The sequence below is a fragment of the Acanthochromis polyacanthus genome, chromosome 16 (genome assembly GCF_021347895.1).
Source record: "Acanthochromis polyacanthus isolate Apoly-LR-REF ecotype Palm Island chromosome 16, KAUST_Apoly_ChrSc, whole genome shotgun sequence".
Classification (NCBI taxonomy): Eukaryota; Metazoa; Chordata; class Actinopteri; family Pomacentridae; genus Acanthochromis; species Acanthochromis polyacanthus.
Window position 1 is genome coordinate 32852822 of NC_067128.1, and position 13152 is coordinate 32865973.

At 40.8% G+C, this 13152-nt stretch overlaps 1 protein-coding gene across 1 annotated transcript in view; it reads left to right on the forward strand.

The window, feature by feature from the left end:
• The window catches only part of LOC110952376 (steroid hormone receptor ERR2-like), a 61166-nt gene extending 48632 nt beyond the window's left edge, over positions 1-12534 (forward strand). The window contains exons 6-7 of the mRNA XM_022195890.2: positions 2110-2379; positions 7857-12534. Coding sequence (XP_022051582.1) covers positions 2110-2379; positions 7857-8101 — 515 coding nt within the window. The 3' untranslated portion in view covers positions 8102-12534. The remainder of the gene's footprint in view (positions 1-2109; positions 2380-7856) is intronic.
• The last annotated feature ends 618 nt before the right edge of the window (positions 12535-13152 follow it).

Consider the following 13152-nt stretch of genomic DNA (forward strand, 5'->3'; position numbering starts at 1 on the left):
GAATCCCTGCTCCGAGTTTGGAAGGTTGAACGCGAGAGGCTGAAAAAGAAGAAGAAGGAGACAACCGTTTTGTTGTTTTAGTTTGGAGCTGAACTTTGCTGGACTTCAACTTCGTGCCGTCATAATACCTTTATAACACGTTGTAGTGCAAATAATGCAAATAATTTAAAGAGAATCCCAGTAATAGTGTTGATTACTGGCATAACTTTAAGGTACAAGCAGTTCTAATTCAGCATACAAGATGTAGATCAGTGAGAACGTCTTCAAGCTGAACAATCATCCAGTTACCCTTCATTCCCAGATTCCAATCATCTTGCCTTCGTTACATTAGTATCAGGGATCGCTTACTGTTTCTCTTGCGTGAGTTAGTTGAAAGAATATGAGGGGTTTGGAAACAGGGTGGTCTGACCCACTTTCTGTGGTTTTAGAGAAAAATGTGTTCAAAGTTTTGTGTTTTCAAGAATGGTCTAACATCCCACTGTAACGCCATATTTGGGTTGTGGGTTAGACCACTTTGACAATAAAATCTAGACCATAAAATCCGACAGAAATTATATAAAATTCAGTTCTGACTTTTTTGTGGGTTAGACCACTCTGCTTCTAACCCCCTCTTGTCATTCTGTAAGTTTTCAACCATTTTTATGTATTTCCTGTACAAACTTAAGTCATTTTCGGAAGACCTTAGGAATTTCTGACAACTTTTGTGTAATTCTTGGATGATTTTTAAAGCATCTTAGACAAATTTAGTGTCATTCTGCAAATTTTTTGTCAGGGTTTGGAAGCAGAGTGGTCTGACCCACTTTCAGTAGTTTTGGAGAAAAATGGGTGAGAAGTTTAGTGGTTTCAAGAATGATCTAATGTTGGAAACACCTCTGTAATGCTATACTAGGGTTGTGGGTTAGACCACTTTGCCACTAAAATGGAGATACTAAAATGGAGATATTAAAATATTTCAGAAATTATATAAAACACAGTTCTGATTTGGGGTTAGACCACTCTGTTTCTAACCCCTTCATATATGAAGTTAATACGTTATTCAGTCAGCTGAGCTAACTCATCTACTGAACCAGTGGAAAGAGTTGAAAAAAAAAACTCCTTTTTTATAAAATTACATCATTTTCAAATATTTTTTTAAACAAAGTGCAGTATTTTGCTCTTAACGCCCTAATGGCTTTTGGAAATACGATACTGTCCTCTGCTCAATGGGTGGCCATGAATAATTTATCTGTAAATCTACATATCACTCCTTCAACTAAACTTAAAGTGCCTAATTATAAAAGCAGGTTTATATGTGCGACACATTTCATACACAGAGGCAAGTAAAAGCTTTACAATGTGCTTCAAGTTGTTTAAAAGGAAGAAAAAAGCAAATAATCTAAATATGTAAAGTACAGAGTTTAAACCATTGAATACATAAAAGTTGCGCATGAATTTAAAACAATGGAAAATAGTCTTTAACTCGGTTTAAATTTAAGTTTGGAGGCAAATTGATTCCAGCAGTGACGAGCATAAATGCTGAAGTTGTTTCAGTGTTTTTAGTTTGAACTCAGCCAACTAAACAGCTGCTGTAAATCTAATTAAACCAAAAGGCCTTTATTTGGTCTGTGTTGAAAATCGGCTTCTCTAATTTTAAACTACAGTTTTATATTATAACAAATGGTACAATGACCAAGGGTAATTTAATTCAAGATGTTAATTTTTAAAGACATAATTCACTTTGTTGTTTGCTGTAAAGAAGAATTAATTTGGCATTATTTCTTCTGGGCCTTGGCTAGAGTAAGAGATAGTCGGGGTTTGGAGTGGATTTGTCCTCAGGACCGACTGTTGGTGGCTGAAGCAGCTCAGGCTCATGTTTCAAAGGCCTCCACACTCCACTGATTTATATTCCTCCCTTAAGCCACCACATGCGGCGGTTGGCCTCCGTTTCAAGTGGGTCTTCTCAGGGGATTGTGCAGCGATTGTACCTGCATAACCCATAAAACATACGGAGGACTCAAGAAGGCCACTTATTGAGCCGTGGTGTTAATAAACTGATCTCTGGACATGCAGGACGAGTGTCCAGTTACAGCTTTAAAGACGATGTCAAAATAAAACAAATGCTCTTTGCAGGTTTTTCCACGCTGTCGCTGGCAGACCAGATGAGTCTACTGCAGAGCGCCTGGATGGAGATCCTGGTGCTGAGCATCGTGTTCCGCTCGCTGCCCTGCGAGGACGAGATCGTGTACGCCGAGGACTACGTGGTGGATGAGGAGCAGGCGAGGATCTCAGGCCTGCTGGACCTTCACGTCGCCATCCTGCCGCTGGTCCGGCGCTACAAGAAGCTGCGCATGGAGAAGGAGGAGTTCGTCACGCTCAAAGCCATCGCGCTCGCCAACTCAGGTGAGTTTACCTCCACTGTTGGTAAGATACATTGTGGAAAAATGTGAAAGACAATTTCATTTGATGGAGTCTTGGGTCTACTTTCTGAGTACAAATTAAAGGATGTCAAAGAGGTTTACATGTGCAGACAAGGAAAACATTTATTCTGACTGCACTCTGTAAACCAGGGGTGTTAAACTCATTTTATAGACACTGAACTCATCACAAGTGACTAATAAACTCATAACATAATAACCAATAAATAACGACAACTCCTAATTTTCCCCTTTGTTTTAGTGCAGAAAAGTACATTCTAAAAATGTAAATAAATCAAATCAAATCAACTTTATTTATATGGCACTTTTCATACAATAGAGTAACACAAAGTGCCTCACAGAGGATAAAAACAAAAACAACACAATACAAAACACTGTGAAAAACCCGAAACCTTCCACAAATAATTAATTTTCTAATAAAACATTATGAACAAAGTGAGTGAGTGATGTTGCTAACAGACAAACGTATGCCTACTGTCACAGAACTCCACCGTGTTCCTCAGCGCAGTAAAAATGTCACGGAAGCAACCAAATAAAAAAAGCCAGAAACTGTTTCAGAAGGTTAAGTAAACAAAGAAATTAAACAGCAACAAAAAAACCACATTAAGTGATTTTCTGTATCTTGTGTGACCATCACTGCCACAATGAAGGATCCCTGATAAGAGGGGACATAAAGGTCAGCAGGGTGGAGCTTTAATCTAACACTCCTGCATGTGTGTGTGTGTGCGCTATATTTTAATTTGTGTGCGGCTACATGTGTGCGACTGTCACATTGCGCTCCCATTCTCTCCATCTCCATAACAGTAGCTGCCAGCGCGCCGCAGCCGAGGGAGATATATTTAGCATTTCATTAGAAAAACAGGGGCTGTCAATAAAATGTGTTAAGTGGAGTGGAATGAGCGTTGGGGAGCGACGGGCCTCGTTTGTTCCAATGTGAAGATGCTGCGCCCGTATTGACAGTTTGCTTTTCATGAGGCTGGGCCTGTCCCCCACTAATCAATGCCTGTTAGGAGTCTTTTCTCCTGCCTGACTGGAAAAAAAAAAGAAAAATGCTGAGCCGGGAGCTTTAAGTCCTCTGATGACAAACGCGCCACAGTGAGGATATGGAAAGACAGAGGGGGGTGGGTGGGGGTGTAAAGGTAAGGGAGAAGTGTGAGAGAGGGAGGCAGGGGTTGAGGGGGAGGCTCAAGGAGGGCGAGAGGGCGACCTCGGCCCGTTTGAACGCAGTCGGCGGAGGGCTTCAGCTCCACCGGTCCTGTGGGTGTGACAGCTGTGGAAATTCATGGCCATTGATTTTGTAATTAGCAGAGTATCGACGGGATTGACGCCGGGCTGCTGACGGATTACACGGAAATTGTTTCTTCAAAGTTGGTTTTGCATTCCGCCCCTAACCTCCTTAAACACTCTTCACATGTGCATTCACACACACACACTCACTGGCACACGCATGAAAACATATTCTTCCTCCTCGCGGCCGCAAACGAGGATCAGATCAGCATTAACATGAAAGTTTCAAATGAAGAGCGCTGGAACACATGTGCGGTCCACATAGCCTAGTTAATTTCCCAAGATAGAAATGCAATTTACACAGAAGGCGACTGGTAAAAGAGACTTAATCAGTCAGTTAGGAACATAATTAGCCTTGTACTTTCCTTTTTTCTGCCTCATTTACATGTTCGTACACAGTCTTACTTCAGTCCACAACTTTCATGACACATAGCCGATCTAATTCACTCATACGGAGTCCGTCTGATTCGATTATACCCACTGCATCAAATTCACAGTTTTATCTATGTTGTGTGAAATTGCACTGGACGTAGGGGGTGGGGGTGGATTGTTAGACATATCCTTATGTTCTTCATCAAAGGAAACGCTGCCCACCACGGGTTCGATTCCCCATTTCCTCGTAGTTTGATGAACTTGGTGCTTACAGACGGACGGTTGGTTGGCGCCTACGAATAATGTGGCAACAACAGGAAGCTCCGTCCACTGGCGTCTCATGTTTTAATCGCTCATAGAATAAAACACCCTCCTTGCTTCTCTCTTTGCCGTCATACTGGCAACTAAATATACTCTGAAATGCAATTTACATACAAAGCAACTGGTAGAAGAGACTTAGAAACATAATTGGCCTTGTATGTTCCTTTTTTCGGCCTCATTTACATGTTCGTACACGGTCTAACTTCAGTCCACAACTTTTATGACACAAAGGGATCTAATTCACTCATACGGAGACTGTCTTATTGGAGTATACCCGCTGTATCGAATTGACTGTCTTATCTATATTGTGTGAAATTGCACTGGACATAGAGTAGGGTAGATTGTAAGACATATTCTTATATTCGACATCGAAGGAAACGCTGCCCACCACGGGTTTGAGTCCCAGTTTACTCATAATCTTTTTACCTTGTAGTAGCTTCACTGACTTTGGTTCAATCAGCTTGGTGCTTGCAGATGGACGGTTGGTTGGTGAATAATGTGGCAACAACAGGAAGCTCCATCCACTAGCGTTTCATGTTTTTATCGCTCATAGAGTCTAAAACACCCTCCTTGCTTCTCTCTGGGTCGTCATTACTGGCAACTGAACATTCTTTGAAATGCAATTTATACAGAAGTCGACTGGTTCTGGTTCTTTTTTTCTGCCTCATTTACATGTTCGTACACGATCTGACTTCACTTCACAACTTTCATGACACATAGCCGAACTAATTCACTCATATGAAGTCCGTCTGATTTGATTATACCCATTGTGTCGAATTCACATTTTGCTGTTTAAAACTGCACTGGGCGTAGGGTGCATTGTTAGACATATTCTTATATTGGTCATTATAGGAAACGCTGCACACCACAGGTTTGATTCCCCATTTCCTCGTAATATATTTACCTTCTGGCAGCTTCATCGACTCAGTGGTTCGGTCAACTTGATGCTTACAGACGGACGGTTGGTCGACTGGCGGTTTCGCTAAGAGTTTGCACTAAGCGTCTGCGAATAATGTGGCAATAATGGGAAGCTCCGTCCGCTGGTGTTTTTATCACTCAGAGAGACTGAACAGAAGGAGGCTGACTTAGTCATTCAGGAACATAACTAGCCTTGTACTTTCCTTATTTATGCCTCATTTACATGTTCGTACACGGTCTTACTTCAGTCCACAACTTTCATGACACATAGCCGATCTAATTCACTCATATTGAGTCCGTCTTATTCAGTTTGATTCAATTATAAGCACTGTATTGAATTCACATTTTTGTTGTGCACAGTTTTATCTGAGCCTGAATGAAATGTGGATACGATGTGTACACAGATTAGACCCGACACTGCGGTGAAATTGGCTGAAAGCAAACCGCTGCTTGTCCATTAAAACGCTCTCTGTCAGCTCGCCCTTTGGAGGACAAGCCTGTTTTTCTTTTTTTCCTTTTTTTCCCCCTACATGTAGACTTATACATAGAGAGCAGTTTTTAATAAGTCTCAACTGGTTTTATTTTAGAGCCTATACATAAGGGGGCCAACTGCTCTTTCTTATGGAAATGAAGGCCATCTGCCACCATCATTCAGCTGAACGATATCCTAGTAATGCAGCCATCTGAATTCATTAGCCGGGGAGGGGGGGTGGCGTATGTGGTCCTCGATACCAAAAGAAATGAATCTTTTTCCCGTCCCACTGTATATTTATACAGACCTACAGTACCTGTCTCCCTGGAGTCCCGGCCACATACAGGCATTTATTTAAGGAGCATCATTAACCACTAACAAGAGAAAACCTCTCTCCAAAATTGCTCGTGTGCAGAGAGAAGCTGCAGGATTTACAACAAGAGTCAGCGCTGGAGCTGCAGATTTTACTATAAAAAAATGTTTGATTTTTAATTAATAGATTCAACAAGTAGCTTTAAATTTGTGATCCACTGATATGGTTTTTAGAGTTGATACCGATGCTGATTATTGGTTGTGAACGAAGACCGATAGCTGATGTTTGGACTCGATATGCATTAAATGTGACAGCAGGAAACCTGTCAATTATTCATAACTGGGCTTCTTTATTAATAAGGGTGGCAATAACTGAAAAAAAAAATTAAATCCTATTACGTCTGCACTGCCTGTAGACACCAAGGTCCTATTATCACCCTTTAACTTGTTGTATGGCTCTTTATCCAGGTTGTTCTCTCCTGACTACATCCTTCCTTGTGTTGGATCTCAGATGTACGCCACTTTGGATAAAAGCATCTTCTAATTGAAACTGTAGAATTATAGAACTGAACATGTTATTTATATATATATATATATATATATATATATATATATATACACACTCTCACACACCTGCCTGAGGAGATAGGGCTCGCAGAGTCAGTAAATTTTTGTAGCCTCCTAAGACCCGAGCTTTGGTTGGGCTGCATTTTAGATTTCTTCTAGTTATTTGGGATAAGGAGTAACCAATAAATATAATAATTACATAATATCTCTTATCTTATTATCATATTTATATATATTATTTTTATTATTATTTTTAAAAAAATGCTCTTTTTGAAAAAAAAAAAGATGTCCACATATGTGGACGCCAGGCTTTAGGAGGTTAAATCACTTTTAAAAAAAAACACTTTTATAGACTTGCTTTGATGTGAAGTTTACTTAGTGTTCTATTCTGTATTTATTTCCCATTTATTTTATGTGTTCTATCTTGTTTTAATTTCATTTTAGCTGCCTAGTTCTTTGGTGTGATGTCTTTAATTCTTTAATTCTCTCTTTTTTAATTTCTAACTTTTAACCTTCAGTCTTATTCTTTAACTTCTAAACTCCCCAGTTCCTTTGTCTGATCCGTGTGCAAATCTAATTATGTGTTTAAATGATCATTTTTACTATTTATTTTATTTGGCTGCTCTCTTTCTTGATTGTCTTTGTGTTTGCATGCTTTGAATGTCAAAGCACTTCATGAACGTTGTTCTTAAGGGTGCTATATAAATAAAATCTTATTATTATGTTAATATTATGTGAAATAGAAATAGGAGGACACTATCCTCTGTTTATATGGAATCGACTGAGATTTGTCAGTTTGTCTCCTGCTGTTTTTCTCTAGTTTCTTTTTCTGTTCCATCGCTTTTATTATCCACTCCAGTCCAGATCTTAAAGTTTTCTAACTGTTGTTTTCCAAACTCTTTTAGTTTAGTCTGTGGGTAAAGTCTAACTTAGCCATTAACTTAGCCGTAGCCAATGTGAGAGTAGCTGATTTGCTCTTTGTGTTCAGTTTTTGCTGCTTGAGAGACTTCTCTGAGACCACAGATTGACTATGGGCAAACCGAGAGAAATGTCTGCATCAAACCTGCAATAGTGCATCTAATTCATCGATAATCGTTCAATAATTTACAGAAAAATGCTGCGATAATCGACCGGTCTGATATTCCCTACTTTAAAAGGTGATTATTAAAGATCTGTCCTCTTCCCTCCCTCAGACTCCATGCACATAGAGAACATTGAGGCGGTCCAGAGGCTCCAGGACTCCCTACACGAGGCTCTGCAGGATTTCGAGGGCCCCCAGCACCCGGAGGACCCTCGGCGGGCGGGCAAGCTGCTCATGACCCTCCCTCTGCTCCGTCAGACCGCCACCAAGGCCGTCCAGCACTTCTACAGCATCAAAATGCAGGGCAAAGTGCCCATGCACAAACTATTCCTGGAGATGCTGGAGGCCAAGGCTTGACAACCGAGGCCGGATGTTTGACGGACAGCTGCGTCACCCAATCCGAGGGGCGAGAAAATGAAAGGGTGTGTGCCAACTGACGGTGAAGGGACGAAGCGTGGACTACTGAGTCAATTTTAACACTTTTAAACTAATAAAGGAAAAAAAGGGACTTGAAATAGTTTTGAAAAAGGGGTGACTATCAAACTTGTCTGACGTGGGATCACGACGATGTAAATAAAGAAGTTGTGTACAGAAATCAAGCGGCCGAGGTCTTGTTATAACCAGAGACCCGCTGCTCTATATCACCCGAAGCTTCTGTGAATCTGTTTCTTATCTTATTTTCATCTCAAAAATGGAAGTGTGGTAAATATAAATGTCCTAAAGAGCTGTACAATTATGTAGCCACATTGTTTTTTCTTTCTTTATCTCATATTTTCTAATCTCAGTTGTTGAAGCAATAGTCTCTAACTGGTCGACATATAATATGTGTACTGTATATTGTGTGAAATTGCACTGGGCATGGGGGGCGGGAGGGGGGATTGTTAGACATATTCTTATATTCGTCATCAAAGGAAACGCTGCCCGCCACGGGTTCGATTCCCCATTTCCTCGTAATATATTTACCTCGTAGTAGCTTCATCGACTCAGTGGTTCGGTCAACTTGGTGCTTACAGATGGACGGTTGGTTGGCTGGCGGTTTCACAAAGAATTTGCACTAAGCGTCTACGATTAACGTGGCAATAATGGGAAGCTCCGTCCGCTGGCGTCTGGTGTTTTTATCGCTCGTAGAAACTAAAACGCCCTCCTCGCTTCTCTCTGTGTCGTCATTACTGGCAACTAAACATACTGTGAAACTTGCAACGGTAACGATAAGCTGTATTTAAGAGTCTCGTAGCTAAACTGTATGTCAAAGGACACGACGGCAGCGACGTTTAATGCAATCTAAGGCTACGTTCACACTGCAGGCTAAAGTGACCCAAATCTGATTTTTTTTGCCCCTATGCGACCTGTATCTGATCTTTTTATGACAGTCTGAACGACACAGATCTGATTTTTTCAAATGCCACCCAGGCCACTTGGACATGTGGTCCTAACTCCGATACGTATCGGATCTTTTGCCATGCGGCTTCAGTCTGAATGGCCAGGTCGCATTTATCCGACCTATACGTCATTGGTACACACCAAACGTCACTATTCTGCGTTCAAGCAAAACACGTCTTCGGGCTGCCGAAGACGTGTGTCTAGCCGTGAGAGTGTTAAAAAGAAGCGCTCAAATATGGTCGCCCTTATCATTCGAAAATTCTGAATGAAGTCCGCATCTGTGAAGCCTCTCACATCACTATCCCACCACTCCTGGCTGCGACTCCGCACCCACACAGTTCTCTGGACAGACGTTGCTGCCACTGCCCCACAAAACGCCAGGGCCAAAATCCTGGCTCTCTTCCTTCTTGACCTTCTCCTTAAAACGATTAAGTTATAAATATGCTGTTAGCGTCCATGTTTACTTCCGTTAACACTGAGCACGCTCTCTGCGTGTCGTTGTGTCCTCTTCTGCGCATGCGGGAACCTTTTGGGTCGTGCGAGGTTCACACAGGAGATCACATACAAGTCGCATTTAATTGGAAATGTGAACGAACTCGCAAAAAAATCGGATTTCACAAAAAAAAGCCGAATTGAGCGTTAAGCCCTGCAGTCTGAACGTAGCCTAATACTCCCTCTGATGTTAAAATGTACCTTTGTGGCAGTTTTAAAACTAAATTTTTGTCAGATTGGTGCTTGATCAAACCTCTGGTCATTTCTGAGACTTTTATTTTGAAATGGTGCCGTAATAGATAGATTGCATTATATCGTAGGTTTTTGGTTTTTTTTTTTGCTTTTTGTTGAGGTCCGCCCTTTTTCTATTCTCAAACTACAAGTGTCACTATATAGAAACACATTAGTCATATATGTGATACCAAAGTCTGTTTTCTAGCATCGTGTATTTATAATTTTAAGCGATTTTTATCTACCTGGATTTGTTTTTCTCTTAAAAAATGTGGACTACAGGGTAAAATATGGACGCAAGGTAAAATTATGCATGTTAAATTAACAATAATGCAATTTTTACTAATTTTTGTCTTTCAACTTAACATCATGGCGGCTTTATCAGACTCGCAAGGATTTTTTTTTAATTAAACCAACAGTTTTCTTTGTCTATTCGTCGGTATAATGACACTTGTGTTTCTGAGAATTCACCTTGAATTGAAACTCAGCAACGATATTGACAGAATATATCTATATCGCTGTCGGTTTTTAGCTAATAAAGGTGCTTATCGTTCAGACGGGCACTGTGCACAAACTTAAGGTAGTAAATCTGTATAATCCAGAAGTGATAGTAGACTTTTAGAGCGTAATATCTATCAGTGGTAAACCAGTTGCCAAATTATTCAAAGAGAGCAATCAGAATAACCTGATGCAGCCATCAGTATATTTCCTCCCAGTCCTGACAACCTGAGCGGGTTTGACGGAACATGTTATCGTAAGATCAGAGTAATGAATTAATCAGCTTTTCTTAGGACGTTAGAACACTTAAAAGCAGTCGCTGAAGTGTTTAAAGTGCCATTAGATGTAAAGCCGAGCAACCAGTAACCCCTCCACTAGATAAATAGAACCCAGACTACAGTTCCCATGATGCACTCCCCCAGTTGTTAACCAGCTAATCCATCTGCGGCTGAAGTGAGGGATGTGTCGCCTGGCAAACCAAAGCATGGAGTCTTCAGATACCAGTCGGTAATTTCCACATGAATATGGATGTTTTGTATATCAGCGCTGTTCATTTTGAGCGTCCTCTGAAGCTACGACAGCGACGACAGCCAAACATTTCTGTTCAGTCGATACTCGCATCGATGGATTTGTCGATATGAGACGCCGTGTGAAGTCTGTGGTCTCAATAAGGGACATTTTTCACACCGGAGGAAGCAGAACACTTCAATAAACTCCATCCCAGTTGTGTGAAGTCCGGTTCGACCGATCCGGCGTTCGGACCTCCTCGGTGCACTTTGATAGCAGATAATTGTTTCCCAACTTCCTCCCCCCTCCTTTTCCTTTTCTTCTCCCAAATTAACATGAGAAGAAAAATAAAAAGAAAAAATGCTTCATTTATTTTCAGACTTCTAAAACGGTTCCACTACATCCAATTAATTCTAATTGTCTCCTAAGCTGAAATTCTCAATAGAAATGGAGCAATTAAATTTCTGCTTTGGCTCTACCTTGGGGACGAGAGGCGTTTTATTTCGGTGGATGGCGGGGAGGGTTCGTCTAAACCTTTACAGAGGCGATTTCATGGGCGTCTGTAATAGTTTCATAACGGAGCGATCACTGGGCTATGCAAGGCAAATATGGCCACCAATGTGTTTGTGCAGCGTCGGGCTTGACATTTAGTTGTGCTTTGTTTACAACGTGGACACACTGTACAAATGTATTGTGCATATTTCACTGTACTATACTGTAACTGCTGTGCATTGATATAGCTATGATCATTTGTTGCCAATTTACTGACTTCCTCGCAAACTTGGAGCCCACCGAATCCCTGTGTGATACGAGTCAGAGGGTAGTAACTCAACTGAGAGCGTTATGTTTGGTTTAAGGTGGGATATCGTCTTATTTTTCTTTTTTTCTCGTGTCTTTTTGTGCTGAAACACTTTCTCTCTTTCTGTGTGTGTGTGTGTGTTGTCATCGGTTTTGGTCATCAGCACAGCAGGACGTATAGCGAGCGACGTCGTCTAGATCCTATACCTCAATTCATATTTTGAAAATTACACTGGGTTTGGAAGCGGGCCATGGGTTCCTCCTGGGAATCAGTGGCACAGAAATAAAGTGACATCACTGGCTGGGTATTAAAAAAAAAAAAATGTAGATGAACTTACTGCAATTGGGGAGCACATTCCTCGGAGGAGAAAGCTGCTTATTCGCTGTTCCATTTGCGGACCTACCTTATCTCCATGCACTCTGAGATGACGAGATTTACATAAAACATGGAGGAACCTCCCCGGCCGTCCCGGTCCGCGGTGTATAGAGGACCCTGCTAGGTGTACGTACCATAGACATGTGATTACCCCAGAGGTTTACCCCCCCCCCTCCAAAGCAATATGTTAGCATTTGTGATGTATGAATCAAGCTAAAAGGGAGCTTTGGTTCGTTTTAATTATGAGCTCACCCTGCGTTTGGAGAAAGGACAGGCTAACTATGCACATGGTTCTGGAAGACAAGGGGAGAAACGCTGGAACCGAGCAGCAGAAGGTTCTCACTGGACGGTGTTGTGTGGCATTTTCTTGTGTTTTGTTTGTTGTGTTCATGCCAACTGTATATCCATGTGTAAATATATGCTTTTTTTCTCTCTTTTTTTTGGAGTGAGTCAGATCTAACAGTGCACTGAATGTACAGTGACAATAAAAATCACATGGTTTATGTAATCACTGCAGGGGATTTTATTGGAATGTGTATTCAAGTCAAATAATTAGTTGTTACTGATTCTGTCGGAATTACGAGTTCGTTTATTGGCAATGTTTTGACCTCTGATTTCATGTTCAAGGTTTTTATCCTGCATAGAGGAGATTTTAGCCTTCACCAATGGAATAATACCAACAAAAATTGAGAATCCAATGCTGCTTTTGTTAATTACGGTTTCACTTAAGTACGACACACATTTTGTCGTTTATTGATATACACTACTGCTCAAAAGTTTGGGGTCATCCAGAAAATTTCCTGTTAACCATGAAAACTCACACTTTTATCCATGTGCTAACATAACTGCACAAGAGTTTTCTAATCCTCAATGAGCCTTTCAACACTATTAGCTAACACAATGTAGCATTAGAACACAGGAGTGATGGTTGCTAAAAATGTTCCTCTGTACCCCTATGGAGATATTCCATTAAAAATCAGCCGTTTCCAGCTAAATAGTCATTTACCACATTAACAATGGACAGACTGTATTTCTGATTCATTTAATTCATTGAAAAAATGCTTTTCTTTCAACTATAAGGGCATTTCTAAGTGAAACCAAACTTTTGTACGGTAGTGTATGATTA